The 16,126-nt window shown below is 51.2% G+C and overlaps 2 protein-coding genes across 7 annotated transcripts in view; one reads left to right on the forward strand and one right to left on the reverse strand.

Moving 5' to 3' along the window:
* Window positions 1-10,483, reverse strand: part of SNAP47 (synaptosome associated protein 47) — a 71,206-nt gene extending 60,723 nt beyond the window's left edge. The window contains exons 1-2 of one of the 2 annotated variants that reach the window (XM_066266472.1): window positions 10,317-10,483; window positions 2,736-3,274 (exon numbers count right to left, since the gene is read on the reverse strand). In XM_066266472.1, coding sequence (XP_066122569.1) covers window positions 2,736-3,235 — 500 coding nt within the window. In that variant the 5' untranslated portion in view covers window positions 3,236-3,274; window positions 10,317-10,483. Of the gene's footprint in view, window positions 1-2,735; window positions 3,280-10,316 lie in introns of both variants that reach the window. The other variant, XM_066266467.1, reaches the window with a different exon arrangement.
* A 185-nt stretch (window positions 10,484-10,668) lies between these two features.
* JMJD4 (jumonji domain containing 4) lies at window positions 10,669-15,497 on the forward strand. Of its 5 annotated transcripts, none has more exons than XM_066266463.1 (6): window positions 10,669-11,156; window positions 11,361-11,526; window positions 13,377-13,502; window positions 13,851-14,118; window positions 14,737-14,811; window positions 15,076-15,497. In XM_066266463.1, exons 1-6 carry the CDS (start codon window positions 10,892-10,894, stop codon window positions 15,373-15,375), a joined length of 1,200 nt encoding a protein of 399 aa, XP_066122560.1. In that variant the 5' UTR covers window positions 10,669-10,891; the 3' UTR covers window positions 15,376-15,497. The 5 variants fall into 5 exon arrangements, with proteins under 5 accessions (XP_066122560.1, XP_066122561.1, XP_066122546.1 ...); XM_066266449.1 differs by having other exon boundaries at window positions 10,673-11,156; window positions 14,665-14,811; XM_066266457.1 differs by having other exon boundaries at window positions 10,673-11,156; window positions 13,887-14,118; window positions 14,665-14,811.
* Window positions 15,498-16,126: the final 629 nt, after the last annotated feature.

Below are 16,126 nucleotides of genomic sequence, written 5' to 3' on the forward strand. Positions count from 1 at the left end.
CTTACAGAAGGGTGAGGGGCTTCCATGCTCTCTGAGCCCAACATGCTTCCTGCGGCTCCACATGGCCACCGTCACCGTAAGAAACATCCAAACCTGTAAGAATTTTTATGAGTTTATTTGAGCCAAACTTACGACAATTGCCAGGAAGCAAAATCTCTACATACTGAGAAAATGCTGATAGATTAGGGAGGTGGGAGAATGCAAAGGGGGGAGGAGAATCCCTGGGACTGGATTAAAAAGAACATGTATGGAAACACACCTCTTTTACACAGGCAGGTGTAGGACAGTTAACAATGAACATGATAATAACAACAATGAGGGGGGTTGTTGTCTTCACTCTGATACAGTGGTTGCTTTAACAGGTGGGGAGGGAGAGGAAATGACCTGGTATTCCAAAGGTTATGTTATCCTACATGCAAAAAGGTAATAAAAAGGCTCAGTGGTCAGGGAAGATACTGGCCCCAGGACATGACTGCCCTCCATGCACTGCTTTTATTAGAAAGTTGTAATTTCAGACCATCCTGTGTGGTTACATTAAGTTCTGAGCCTGCAGGACCACCATGCAGGCCTCCCCTGAGCTTGTCAGGTTCAGCATGTGGTCCCTTTTTTGTCCATACCACCAACCCAGAAGCTCTCCAAACCCCATCCTTTTGGGTGTTCCCAGAGGCTTCTTAATACAGACAGGACTGAGTGAATCACTGGCTGCCAGGGCCTGATCCCACCTCCAGCCCTTCTCCTTTCCCCCAAGGATTGAAACCTCCAACCCTCAAATCACAAGCCTGATTCCCTTGCAGACCTTAGTGGCATCACAAACTGTCTCATTAACATAACAAAAGACACCTTTCCAATTCTCATCAGAGGAATTCCAAGGGTTTCATGAGCTCTGTGCTAGAAACCTGGAATAAGACCAAACATATTTAACTGTAAGTCACAGAATTACAGATGGCAAACTAAAAACATGCCATCTTCCCTAAACGAAAAAACATCAACAAAATTTTGGAAACTCAAAAACATACTTAGCAAAATCAAAAATTCAAGTGGTCCTGGCTTTGTAGCTCAGTTGGTTAGAGCGTCATCCCAATATACCAAGGTTGTGGTTCAATCCTCAGTCAGGGCACATACAAGAATCAACCACCGACTGACCAGGCTGTGGTGCAGTGGATAGAGTGTCGGCCTGGGATGCGGAGGACCTGGGTTCAGGACCCCAAGGTTGCCAGCTTGAGAGCGGGCTCCTCTGGTTTGAGCAAAGCTCACCAGCTTGGACCCAAGGTTGCTGGTTTGAGCAAGGGGTCACTCGGTCTGCTGTAGCCCCCCAGTCAAGGCACATATGAGAAAGCAATCAATGAACAACTAAGGAGCCACAACGAAGAGCTGGTGTTTCTCATCTCTCTCCCTTTCTGTCTGTCCCTATCTGTCCCTCTCTGATTCTGTCTCTGCCACAAAAAAAAAAAAAAAAGAATCAACCACTGAATGCATAAATAAGGGGAACAACAGGTTGATCTTTCTCACTCTCTCTCAACTTTCCTTCCTCTCTAAAAGTAATATAAAAATAAAATAAAATAAAATAAAAGAGAAATTAAACTGTAAGGCAGCATTGGGAGAATGTGAAAAATGACCCAGGACGCACAACAGAACCCTAACTGGAAAAACAGGTGGTACCAGGAATCTCTGCAGACAGGGGTGAAGTTGGGGCTGAGAAGAGCAGGTGGAGACCTCAGTCAGACCCACCCCTGCAAGCTCGGCCAACCCAGAAGCAGAAGGAGCCCACTGGAGTGAGTCTGCATGTCTGGGGCAGTCTGCTGAGAAGAAAACGTCAAACCGAACCAGGAGATGGGCCCAGGTCCCTCCTGCACAAGACCAACCCACAGCCTTGGAGACCTCAATTTTTAAGAGTAGAAGGATCCCAAGACCCAAGGTTTGAGAGTAGCTGATCCAGCAGCTCAGGTGGCAGCTTCAGAGCCAAAATACTCAGCTCAAACCTGGCTGCCCACAGCCATGTAAAAAAACGAACTGTGGCCCTGGCCGGTTGGCTCAGTGGTAGAGCATTGGCCTGGCGTGCAGGAGTCCCAGGTTTGATTCCCGGCCAGGACACACAGGAGAAGTGCCCATCTGCTTCTCCACTCCTCCCCCTCTCCTTCCTCTCTGTCTCTCTCTTCCCCTCCCACAGCCAGGGCTCCATTGGAGCAGAGTTGGCCCGGGTGCTGAGGATGGCTCTGTGGCCTCTGCCTCAGGCGCTAGAATGGCTCTGGTTGCAAGAGCGATGCCCCAGATGGGCAGAGCATCGCCCCCTGGTGGGCATGCCGGGTGGGTCCCGGTCGGGCACATGCGGGAGTCTGTCTGACTGCCTCCCCATTTCCAACTTCAGAAAAATAAAATTTTTTTAAAAACCAAAAAGAAAAAACCAAACTGTGCTAACAAACTTAGTGTGTGCAACCTCGAACAGATCCCCTGGCCTCTAAGCCTCAGTCTCCCTGTTGGTAAAATGAAGTCAGCAACAACACGTTCTTCTTGGCTTGCATGGTGGTTGAATGAAGTGATTCTCTGCGAACACTTACACGGCACCCAACAACAGTGAGCTTCTCTATGCACCAGCCCTCAGCATCTGCATGCCTGGAGCAACCAGCCCAGCACAACTGTCCACATAGACGGGACTCACATTTTCTAGATGAAATTAAATACGGAACAGGGGAAACACCACCACCCGAGGAGTAGTGTAGGGCTGCACTTTTCTCTACCTGTCAGCCACATCCAGGTCAGACTCCATCTTGTCCAGGCTGCTTGCTATGCTGTCCAGCTGCTCACCCTGGTGGTGCAGGACTCTGGCTGCATCTTCCAGACGCTTCTGGGAACTGGCCATCAGACCAGTCAGTTCCTGCCCCTTAGTCTTGGGGGAAGATGACGCCTCCACAGCAGCTCCTGGCTGAGAGAGCAGCAACTCTCTCCAGAAGTGTTCAACAACATAGAAAACAACATTCCGACTAGGTTGCAAGGAACTGAACCAATGCTTGACATGGTTCTTTTCCAGGATGGTGATAGAACTGAAGATAAAATGAGACGCCTCTTTCTTGATCTCAATTATACTGGCAAGGGGAAAGCTGACAAGAAGGTCCCCAGTTTTATCAGTCATAAATTTTAGGGAGAGTGAAGTTAACAAAAGTCTTCCAGGAACCCATCGCTTCTCAAGTTCTAGATAGTAAGAGCATGGCCAGCTGTGGACACAGATGTCTCTGCTCATCTGGTTCCTGGGTCAGTCTGCACCACGGCCCAGGTCACTCTGCTCTAAAGAAAAAGGAACAAATTAGTGGGTGTGTGAGGCTACTAAAAAGTGTCATAATATTAGCATTAGAGACACTAGGACACCAACAGCAAGGGAATGATCTGGAGTCAGAGGAAACCTGAGATACCGGCCCATAGCAGGGTCCTTGCCTACAAGAGCTCTGTCCCTACATGTGACAGCCAGGGCAAAATCTTTGTCTACTCCAGAGAAAGGAGATGGTCACATCTCAGGCTTGTGCTCTTCCCAAAGCCCAGGGCCTCCAGGGCTCTATGCCCACCAGAGCACCCCCACTCTGATCAGGGTTCATAGCAGGACAAGACCAACAGATAAAAATTGCTGGAAACTACCACCCCGAGATTCTTCTCACAAACACCATTTGGGCTGTGATGACCCCTATCCCAAAACAATTCTAGACCACTTTCTAAACTAACAGAGTCTCCTTTTGAAATTTCTATGAACTTAATTTCACAGAGAAAATAATTCTACAAACTTTTCCCCTCTTGTAATCCCAAGTAGTTTTTAGAGTTCCACACAATTATGCAAAGATACATATATATATTTCTATATAGTTGTATCTATAATTAGCATTTATCAACACAGTTTGAAATGTCATGGACAGATTTGAAACGACCCTTATAGAACATTAAGCCCAACCCCCTTGTACACACGAAGTATAAAAAGCAATGAAAGGGTGAAGACCCTGTGCAAGGTCCAACCACAAAGTCACAACATTGACATGGCTAGACCTAGCCCTTCTAATGCTCTACCAAGTAGCGGTCCACCTCAAATACCACAAGCTCTTCAGTTCCCACTTACACACACACACACACACACACACTCTCTCTCTCTCTCTCTCTCTCTCTCTCCAACAATGATGTAACTTCACTTATAAAAATGAGAACAAATAACTAATATTACCTCTTAAAATACTGAAATGTGTGGACTTTCACGGTCTGGCTAGAGGCCACAGGGATTCTCTACATTTGGTCAACAAGTTTTGGCCACCACACCACACTGGGCCGCAAGGACAAGAGAAACAACACTGACATAGTCCCGGGCTCCTGGAGCTCTATGGATGGAACTCTGTGGATGTCTATGGATTTCCTCACTGAGCTATACTCAAGACTCAGACTCTTCAATGTGACTGCTGTGCAGATGTCACATCAAGCAACACAAGGTGTGACAATGAAAAAAAGTGAACCTGCACCTGAAAAACTTGTGTGGAATTGATTCCTAATTATACAGAAACAGTGATTTGAGAAAATACAACAAACATAGCATCAAATACAGAGGGAGTTAATGCAAAAAAACACCCCAAAGCTTGCATGACTGCAGGCATCGTCAGGACTGTGGCAGCAGCCTCATGGGATTCCTGCCTTTGGCATCTGTCATCGCAAAGCACCCTGCACTGCCACAGCTATCTCTGGCCACCAGCCCTTAGCTCTCCCCAACCTGTGGGTCTGTGCAGACCTGGCATGCTCACTACACCTGCACATGGCAGGACGGCCACTTGTTTATGTGACTGTAAGCTCTTAGAGGGCAGGTATGTTGTTCATGATCCTAGCTCAGGGAGCACTTTGTAACTGAATGAATGAAACATACACTCCTGGTTTACAGTGTCCAATAGGGACCCTTGGGCCCTCTGAGGTCAATGTTGCAGGCTGGCCTCATCCTGCTGTCTGGAGTTCTGTTGAAGGCAGCCTCCATACTATTAGACAAACCCGTGCAGATCTAGTCCCAGTAACTGACAGAATGAAACGGGAGTATTCACCAAGGCCAAGGTGATACAGAAACAAAGTGTGGACATTACTGGGAGGAAATTCTCCACGGCATTTCTCCACATTGGGTATAGGCATTTGTCTCAGACTGTCTTTCTTATAACTGTTGATGGCGTCTCTGCTCTCATAGACCTAGACAACAGGTCCTCCTGCAGGAAAAGGCTATGCAGGTTTCTTAGCAGCTAGCTTATAAAATTGAGTAGTTCCTTGCTGTGACACAAACCTGTGCTGTGCAGCGTGAACCTGGGCCCTCAAAAGTGGGGGACAGGGGCCAGATACACATGAAGCCTGCTCTGCTATGTGTAACAGGGTCCCTGTCTGTGGCCACATCTAAAAACTGTGGCTACACCCTGGACTTTCTGCTGACAGGACCCTCCCACCACCCAGCCACCCCCGCTGGCCATAAACCATGTCCAACCCCTGGAGAGAACTGGGGAGGGGTGGATCTTGTTCACTTCTGCCCTGTACTTTGAGAGTTGGGTTTAGCATGGAAGTTAAATCTGTCAACAATTGCCTGACCTGAGCTATTATGCCTGAGCACTGAGAGGTTATGCACAAATGCCCCACAGAATTACTGAGTCTGGACTACAGCATCCAAGAAGCCATACTGTACTTCCCACTTCAGCTTTGCTACAAACTTTATGACTATGGAAAAGCTACTTCCCTTCTGAGTCTGTGTATCCAACATCAAGATAGCTAAAAAACTCAAGGACATCAGCTCTAAAGTATTATAAAATTCAAAAAGGAAAAAAAGAAAAAAGAATTAGGAGGAGAACCCAAACACTTCTCACGATCGTACTAGCTATATGAAAAATGAGTAAGTACTCGGGTTTAACAAACATCAAGGAAAAAGCAACAGAAGAGTCCTGTGGCCACAACTTTTCCTAACAGTTTCCACAGCGGCTTTCTCAACAGACTACAACAAAGAGGACCAACTGGAACTCTACCTACATGCCCTCACCTCCCCTGGGTGCCCTGTCTTCCCTCAGTCCCCTCAGGAAGGAGTGTCCTGTTCCCTCAAGGGCCCCAACCTTCTCCCTCCACAGGAACATCAACTTCTCCTTCCCTCTGGCCCAGAGGCTCACTTCTTGCTAAGGGCCAAAGAGTGAATAGTTCAGGCTCCTGGATATGTGGTCTCAGGCACCATGCTCATCTCTGTAAAGTGAAGCAGCCAAGATTATGCAGAAAAAGAGTGTGGTGGCTCCAATAAACTTCATTTATAGAAAAGGAACAGCACATGTGGGCATGGGCACAGTCACCAACCTGCCTTCAATCTTTTCCTCAGCTCACATATCTTCTCTAGGAGCTGTACCTGAAAACGGACATGCACACACCTGCCCCAGCTCCCCACAGCCCTGACCAACTGCTGCTCCTCCGACAGACACTCACCACTTCCCCGGGCTCATCCCAGCCTCCACTCAGACTCCCGTCCCCACCACTCACTGGCACAGCTTTACAAAGGCCTTCAGGTGGCAATGCCCAATGTCCAAGTCCGCTCTAACTTCTGTCCAATGCTGCTACCCCGTGTCCTGGCTCCCCGGGTTCCTGCCCCCACTTCTCCAGGTGCTTGTGTTTCAGTCTCCTTTGCTGGCTCTTGCTCTCCTCCCATTTGCTGAGTGCTGATGACCAGAACACAGCCCTGGCCCTCCTAATCAACACAACACTCCCATCCTCAGTAAAAAATTTAAAAAAATCCCGCCATTTGTGACAAAACAGATGGACCATGAAGACATTATGGTAAGTAAAATATATCAGATTAAAAAAAAGAAAAAAAAAAGCCACTCTTCTGATGAAACCTTTTCCCATGTACTCAGTGAAATCCACTTTTCCCTTTCCAGCCCAGCAGATTCTGCTGAGCTGCAACCTACTGTCCAGCCCCACCCCCTCCTACCTGTGCTCCACTGTTCCTGCCAGAGCCCCCACCTGCTGCTCCAGGACTCTGAATGGCCTCTGCCCCAGAGACATCTTCTCCTCCTGAAACAGAGCCCTCACCAAACACAGCACTCCCCACAACTCCAAAGAGTCTGTGAATGTGCTCACACGGGGACCCACTGGGTCTACATACTGCAGAAGTAAATGTCACACAGAAGATGCCTCGGGCACAATGCTGGCACATTCAGGCACTCAGAAGCACCTGCTGAGTGAACCCCAAGTTATGCCATGTGGAAACACTGTCCACTGTGGACTGCTTTCCTTCTTCCATATGCTGACCTAGGTCTGATCTATGCTAAGTTTTGGAGTCCTTACTTGGTCCTTGCCTGCTGTAACCTAGAACACACATCTACCAGGGAAAGACTTACCTGCATGGACCCTGAAAAAGCTGACATGGGGAGGGAATGTCATGGCAAGGCTCCCCAAGGTGTCTGGATCTGGGGCTCATCACCAGAGTGATGCTCTGGGTCACGAGCCAGATTTATGATGCAGTGATTAGTACAACAGATCTCTTTCAGTCCTTGCATCAGACTTGTGCCTACAGTGAGACTCAGTATCAAGTAAACACCTATTTTTAGTTAATTTCCAGAGACACAGAACCAGCAACATTTTGCACACCTTCCAGTAACTCCTGACCACAAGAAGGCTTACAGTCGGAACAGTGGGAGCAGTGTCTCCAGGTGCTGTGGCCAGTCTTTTCCATTACCTTCACCGCCTGCGCCTCAGAGGTGCCCACTTTCAACCTGGGAGGTTCCAAGTGATGTTGGGGGTGTGTTATTGCAACAACATGGTGTATTCACAGGGTGTGCCCATCTTTCTAGCTCCTCAGAGCAGACAACTAGGATTTTATGTAATTCCTACTGCATTGCCTACAAAGTGCTTCCTTTTAAACTCCCTCCTGCTGTTTTCTCTCCGCTTCTGATGGGTGTTGTCACTGGGAAGTGCCCGCCCCCAGGACTTCAGCAGTTGGTCTGGGTGGGGCCCAAGCAGTACATTTCTCATCAGTTCCAGGTGATGCCAAGGCTGCCATCTAGTGGCCTTCGGGGGACACACACCTGCTGTCACCGGTTCTGTCAGAGCCTCAGGTGCATAGTGGTGGTGGTGACACTGGCAAGTCCAGAAGGCCACTGTGTGGACTAGCGGAAACACAACACAAATGCCTGGACCAGCCAGTCAGTGCTCAAGAAAGAAGCAGCTATTTCCTTAACCTGAGTGACAACCTTGGAGAGTGGGTGGACCTGGTGGCCCAAAGCTCCCTGCCCCACCCCCTTTAGGAAATTTACTCTCAACTGCATACCCTCAGGAGCTGGATTCCTCCCAGGCAAACCCACCTGATTTGTGTATTTCTCCCATGGGGCAAATTCTGACCCAGGTTACCCAAACCTCTATATAGTTTGCACTCTGTGCTTTTTCCCTTTGCCACCTATGATCTGCACTCTCTATAACTGTGTGAGTGTGCGGGAGGGAGTGGGAGAATGTGAATACAAATGAATGAATAAATGAATGAACACAAACCTGGAAGGATAGCTCTGTATCAAAAAAGACAACATGTTCACCTTTGGATATTCCATCCAAAACGACTTTCTCCATTTTGCCTTCCCCATGTGTTCTCACTATCTGCCCTACGCTGGCCCAGTGAAGAATGCCACACCTTAACTGCACAAGAAACAGAGGCAGATGGGACACAAATCTTACACATCTCCCACTGCTCCACTTGCCACAAACAACTCCCAGCCTCAGTCCCGTCTTGCTGGTGTTCTTAGATACCCCTCCACCTGGACCTCACTTTTTTGCTAGTCCTCCCCTCCTTGGCCTGTTGCGCCACTTCTGGTGCTCCCCGTTCTCCATTACTGATTGCTTCGCAAACACAAAGCTCCAGGACTGAGTCTGGAGTCTCTCTTCAGGTGCAGATGACACAGCCACGTCTATCTTTTCCTCTAGATGAGAGGTCGTATTGGCTTCCTCTTCTGCTTCACTGTGTGGGAGATGTGTGACATTCTGCCAGATTGTTCTCTCTTGCTGGCACCCTCACATATCAAGTCTGTGATCTGTCAAGTCCAACCGCAACGCATATGGTTTCTTTCTCCCATGCTGATGTTGGTAGGTTTGTGAGGGCAGGACAATGACTTCTCCAATATGCTGAGGCTGTACCATGTCAGCCCCACCATGTTCCCTCTTGTGTGCACCCATTTCAGGCCTGCGGGGTAGGCAAGCTCCAATCCCCACCCAGATGATGCCCACACTCTTGTCTCAGGTCTTTCTGGTCCTCCACCATCCCCTCCAGGTATCTACAATTTCTTCAGACCCACCACCATCCTTCAGGTCTCCAGCACCACCCTAGACCCCTAGCTTCCCATCCATGTCCCCATGACCCCCTGCAGGTCCCCACTATCCTCCTGTGGAGCCAGTATCCAAGGCCCCCATCACAGCAGCCCGGCCCATGCGGGTAGTAAGCATTGGATTCGGACAGACGGTAAAGAAACAACAGAGCCAAAAACTGGTGGACCATCATCTTTAATCCTAGCTTACACCCAGCAGGCAAGTAAAAACACACACTGGGCTCCAAAACCCACTCATTCAGTGCTCACAAAGCTACTGACTTATCCGAGTTTCCTAGAATCAAAGGTTTCTAGCTCACCAGACTTATTCACCTCAGTTCCCCAACTCCTTCCTTCTCCCTGAACAAACTCTGCACAAACTGGCTTTTCCTTCAGCACTCCGCCATCTTGGCTGCTTTTCCTGGCCTCCTCCACGTGGCCTTTCTCTGCTCTCTAATGCTAATCTCAGAAACCAAGAGCGCAAGCTCCCGGTCTGCCCCACTTTATAGTGCAGAAATTAAAACCTTTAATGCAATATATAAAATAGGGAAGTCTCTAATACAAAGTCACTTATCTGAAGCATGATGGGATTACACCACCCCACATCAAAAAGGGTGGAAAGGCTGCTTAGTCCTAAAACCAAGCCCCAGGCTAAAAGGATCCTGCCTGCCCACAGCCAGCCCCAACACACAATATCACCTGGGCGACTGGCTTCCATGTGGGCAGCGGCATCTTTAACAAAGTGAGCATATATTTTATCTGCCCAACACCTCCTAAACCCCCATATTCAACCTTCTAGGTTTCCGCCATCACCACAGGCCCCATAATCTCTTCCAGATCCCCATCATCTCCCTAGGCCCTCCTATTCCTCTCCAGGCCCTCCATCATCGCCTTAGTCCTTCACCATGCCCCAACACTCCATCTCTGGCCCTTCTGCCCTTTTCCCAGCCCGCCCGGCCCACATCCCACAGCCGCAGTCCCTGGGGCCCCGGAAAGAGGAGAGGACCTCACCGCCGCACAGGCCCAGACGCAGACTAGAAACGGCACGTCCTGAGTCTAGAGGCGCAGATGACGGGACTCCGGGCAGGCGCAGTTTGACACCCGCCCACGCCGTGCGCACCCAAACCCGGTCGGAGGCTCTGAAGGCAGCTTCTGCGCCCACGCCCGGCGAGGGCTGCTGCGTGTTCTGCGCATGCGTCCCCGGACCTCGCGCTCAGCGGTCCGGACTCTGGTAGGAACTCTGCTTGCGACTTCTTGGTTCCGATGGGCACCGCCTGGTCCACTGCGCTTTAGGGCCCCTCGCGATCTGTTCCGCCGGCGCGGAAGCTGCCCGGCGTCTGCGACGGAAGTAGTTGAGGAAGTGCTCCCTTTTTCCCTTCCCGGTCGCGAGGTGCGGAGCGGGCGTCCCGAGGCGGGGTCCCCGCCCTTCGCCCGGCGGCGGCGGCGGCGGCGGCACCGTACTCTCCGGCTGAGCCCCTCTTCCCTCCCGACCCCGGACACGTGTGCCCCCGTGGCAGACACGCTGTGTTCTCCCCGATCCCCTCCGCCCTGGCCGCTCGCGCTCCGGGACGCGGGGCCCGCGCCACATGGACAGGGAGACGCGCACGTTCGCGGAGAGCCACTTCAAGCGCCTCCAGAGGTGTCTACCCAGCAACGTCGGCCCGTCCCCGGGTCGCGTGGACTTTATCGAGAAACCGGACTCCTTCTCCTACACAGACTTCTTCAGAGGCTACCTGCTCCCCAACGTGCCTTGTGTTTTCTCCAGCGCCTTCACCGAGGGCTGGGGCAGCAGGAAGCACTGGGTGACATCCAGTGGGAAGCCCAACTTCGATTATCTGCTTCAGAATTACGGTAAGGCCGAGCGCAGGACCTCAGCAGCGTCCTCTGATTCTCGTCCTTCCAGATGCTCTTAGGCCCCACTGCAGAGGGCGCACGGGAGAGCAGTCGCCGTGGTTTGCGGGGAGGTGTCGCAATGAGTTGGAGGGTGGACAAGGTCAGGGAAAATGGACAAGCTGGAGGACTCAGAAAAGTCTATTCCTGACCTTCCCGTTTCAGGAGATGCAGTTGTACCTGTTGCAAACTGCGGGGTCCGAGAATTCAACTCGAACCCTAAAGAACACATGCCCCTCAGAGATTACATCACCTACTGGAAAGAGTTCATCCAGAGGGACTACTCCTCTCTACGGGGCTGTCTCTACCTCAAAGACTGGCACGTGTGCAGGTAAAGGTGTGGTGCACTTTTTTCCAGACCCGAGTGAACCCTCATCTTAGCACATGGGGGAATCTCATCTTTTCCTCAGTTAGGAATTTTAATATTTTCAGGATAGTGGGGTCATTCCATGGTTCACATTCATTTGGCTGCTGTGAGGAATATGGGATTGGTGGAAGTGGAGGTGGGCCCTGGTTATTACATCTTTGTCACTTTTGCCCAGAGTTTTAGGCTCCACCCCATCTCACTGGCAGCCCCCAACCTTCATTCCTCCTGGCAGATGCCACCTCGAGCCTGCCTCCGTTTCCAGTGCCCCTCCTCCAGATCCAGCAGGTTGCAGTGCCAGTCTCCTCACTGGCTTCCTGCCTCAAGTTGCTGCGCCCCACTGCGAGGCTCACTGAAATCCAAATGCTCTTTCCTGCAGATTGTTCCACCTGCTTAAAATTGCCATCACTGCTGAGCACCACACTTCTTTAAAGAGGATTTTCTTTGCTTCCTCTCACACATTTCCACTTGAGAAGCTCAACTCATGCTACTCTGAAAAATCTTGTGCTCACCACCATCCCCACTTTCTGTGGAGGTCCTCTGGTTTTGTGCCCATTTCCTCATTGGGTCATGCTTTTCATCAGCAGGAACTGCCTGAGTCAGATTTCCCCTAGCTGGCACATAGGTGCTCAATTAATGTTGGATGAATCAGTGCACAAGTCAAATTCTTGTTTTGCTGAGGTGGAAACTAAGGCTTAAAAAAGTAAAGAAAGACGACAGCTCAGGCTCATGTGATCCTGAGACCTGTGTTAAAGTACATGAGCCACACCAGCACTAGCCCCCACCCACAGCATGTCCTCGGTGCTTCTGCCACACCTCTTCGTGTTTGGCATAAAGCTTTCTATGTTAGACAGTGGTTCAGGTGTGATGATGGTCCTGGCCCTCAGGGACCCATAGGCCCTAACGCTAAGACACTGTGGATCTGAACTTCAAATAAACAGTGAGTGGGGTTTTTTTTGGTGTAAGTATATCCCAAGTTTTGCATGGGGGCATACTATACTAAAAACTTTTTATTGTTTACTTAAGTTTTGGTCTTGACTGAGTGTGTCTTATATTTTCCCCAGCAAGCCCTAAAATGAAAAGAGCCAGGCAGGCATGGGAGGTCTATCTGAGCAGGGTCTGATGAATGAGGGTCTGTGAGTGCACAAAGGCATGGTGTTTGGGGAACTCCAAGTAGAATGGTGGTACTGGGCTCTACTTGTGGCCTCTGACCAACCATGACGTGTGGGTAACATGACATGAAGCTTGTTCCAGCCTGTTGTTCTCCCTTGGGCTGGTTTAATACGCTCCTGTGTTGGGAGCCCATGGTTGGGCTGTGGGATCCACCAGTGGAGTGAGTGTTTAAAAGGCTGACAGTGAATAGGACCTTGGTGTACATGGCTGTCCTTGTGCCTGGGCCTGTGGCCTTGTGTCTGCTCAGCAAAGTTGAGGTCACTGTTATGGGGGAAAATGCCCAAGTGGTCCACCATTTCAGAAAATCAGTGTGATTCAGATGATGTCATTAGAACCCAGCTCAGCCAGAGTCTGAAATCCTGGAACTGGTGCTGGAGGGCCCAGAGTACCTGGGCTGCTACCTGCGTGAGTCTTCTAGGCCCTGTCACAGCACCCCACAGTCATCTCATCACCATGAGTCAGTTATTGGGCAAGCTCAGCTAGGGTCACTGGAAGTTGTGGTCAGACTAGGGCTGAGTCGTCTGTGGAGGACCCACTCAGTCTGGCAGTTGGTGCTGGTTGCAGAAGGTCACCTCACATCAGTAACCACGTTGGGCTTGTGTGCATGGCGGTGTTCGCATTCTCATGCTGCTTGCTCTTTGAAGGGACTTCTCTGCCAAGGGCTTGTTCACCCTGCCTGTGTACTTCTCATCTGACTGGCTCAACGAGTACTGGGATGCTCTGGATGTGGACGACTATCGCTTCATCTACATGGGGCCCACAGGCACCTGGTAACTGTGTGTCCACTCCACCCACTGCCCTGCACCTGTCCCAGGTCATTCCTGAACCATGTCGGCTCTCTCTCTTAGAACCTCTGGGAAATTCCCCTTGGCCAAGCCATGCAGTCAGCTGCCAGGTCTGGCATTTCCAAGCCCCTTCCCTCTCTTTCCTTTGTAGCTCTGCCCAGAGCCCATGCCCCTCCTGCAGGATGTTCTGGGGTGGGGAAGGTCTCGTTCACAGCTGTGGCTCGTAGACCATTGTGAGAGCAGGGGATCTCTGGCCTCTAAGTGTGACCAGTCTGTCTGGAAGAACCGAAGCCCACACCCAGACCATGAGGCACCAACAGGGACTCTTCACAGGTCGCCGTTCCATGCCGACATTTTCCGTTCCTTCAGCTGGTCAGTCAACATCTGCGGGAGGAAAAAGTGGCTCCTTTTCCCACCAGGGCAAGAAGAAGCCCTGAGGGATTGCCGTGGTGGCCTGCCTTACGATGTGACTGCCCCCGAGTTCTGGGACAGCCACCAGCACCCTATGCTAGAGCACTGCAACCCACCACTGGAGGTCACACAGGAGGCTGGCGAGATGTTGTTTGTGCCCAGCGGGTGGCACCACCAAGTCCACAACCTGGTAAGGCGGCACACCCTGCCGTGTGCCAGAGTGGTATCCCAGCCAGACAGAGAGACACACCATGAGATGTGTGTCACCAGTCTGGTCCTGACCCCCTTTTGACTACCCCCCAACCTGTCCTTGGTACCTTTCTAGGTACTTCCTGAGGAGAGAGGGCTGTGCCACCTCTCCTGGCTCCACAGTGGGCAGATTGTCCCTTGCAGAGAGCCTGGCTATGTGACAGCAGGCCATGGTGAGGCTGGTCCCATATGTAGGCGTGTTTCCACACAGCACTGCTGAGGGTTTCCAGCTCCCATCTCCTCCCTCCCACATTACTTTCCTAGTCTTCACACAGTGCGGTTGTCCAGGGCCCCTGGGGAGCCCTGTTCTGGATTAGCTGTGGACTCAAGTGTTCCCAGATCTGGTTCCCTCTTCCCTGCTAACACCCCAGGAAGACAGGAGGGAGAGCCCTTCCCAGCTGAGGAGGACTGGTAGGACCTCAGGGTGGGGGAAGGGACAGTGCCTGCTGTGGGTTTGTGGGGACAGCCTCCACCCTGCCCCTTCCAGGAGGACACTATCTCCATCAACCATAACTGGGTCAACGGCTGTAACCTGGCCAACATGTGGCATTTCCTGCAGCAGGAGCTCTGTGCCGTGCAGCAGGAGGTCAGCGAGTGGAGGGACACCATGCCTGACTGGCACAGCCATTGCCAGGTGCGGTGTGGGGCAGGGCTGCAGTGGGGTGAGTGGTGGCTGCCTGGCCTGCCTGTAAGAGGGTCAGTCTGGGGCTGAGCCAGGTCACAGGCTTCCAGGCTGTGGGTCTCAGACCCACCCAGACTGGCTGGCCTCAGGTATCCTCCCCAATCCTGAAAGGCTGGTACATAGGTTGGAGTCCTTTGCAGCTTAGACTCATAGAGCAGAAACTTTCCCAGAGTTGCAGGTGAATGGGAGCTCACTGGCTGCTACTCTCTGGCCTAGGTCATCATGAAGTCCTGCTCTGGGATCAATTTTGAAGAATTTTACTGCTTCCTCAAGGTCATTGCTGAAAGAAGGCTCCTCTTAGCAAAGAAGATAGGTTCAGGTGAACTGGAGTGCGGTGAGGGCTCTGGGCTGGGCCCACAGCAAGTCATTTTTGACATTGGCCGGATTGCTGAGGTGCTGGCATCTGTGGTGGTCAACCCTGACTTCCAGAGAGTGGGCACCAGCATGTTCTCGCTGCGGCCAGAGGATCTCCTGCAGCAGCTGAAGGATGTGTTGGCTGCCATGGAGTCTGTTTAGTGCATGCCATGAGGACCACACGACACATCCTGACCGGACTCAAAGCACTGGCGTGGACGGCAGCAGCCCTGCTCCTGAGTCCCTTCCAGAAATAAAGCTCCATCTTCCTGTGTGGCCTGGGACATGCTGCCTCCCTGCTGAGCCTTCTTGCCTTGACATCCAGATACAGTTCTTGCTCTAAAGGGACTGGTTACCCTTTTGGCATCCTGGGACTGCAGTGCCTGTCCGGAGGGCTCAGGTCTTTGTGAGGCCCAGCAGGACTGGGTGGGGCTTAGGTCCAGTGATGGGGTGGGTAGAGAATTCTTGGTAACTTGGACCTGTGGCAAGGAGCCTGGGGATATGCTGGGACTTGGGAGTGGAGCAGTCTGTGGCTGGTTTTCTTGGTGCCTTGGCCTTCCCTTAGTAAATGCCAGCACCAAACTGACGGGCCTCCCATTTATGGCAATGCAAGGCAGTGACATCTTGCAGCCCCACTGCAGTAGCACTATGCCCCCCCCCCCAGTCCACACCTCTCCTTTAGTGTACTTACTGTACCACCCACTGTCCACACCTACCCTGCACACTTACTTCCCTCATGGTTTTCAGGCACTGGTTTGGCATACTGTGTGACTAAAACTATTCCCAGTCATGCGGTAATTTGGTAACCAATCTTTGCACACTCATTCTATACCAATCAACATCCATTTCTTGCACACCCACTCTACCATTTAATCACTATGTAATAAAAAAGCCATGGTCTTGTTCTCCAGTC

The sequence above is a fragment of the Saccopteryx bilineata genome, chromosome 1 (genome assembly GCF_036850765.1).
Source record: "Saccopteryx bilineata isolate mSacBil1 chromosome 1, mSacBil1_pri_phased_curated, whole genome shotgun sequence".
NCBI classification, from domain to species: Eukaryota; Metazoa; Chordata; class Mammalia; order Chiroptera; family Emballonuridae; genus Saccopteryx; species Saccopteryx bilineata.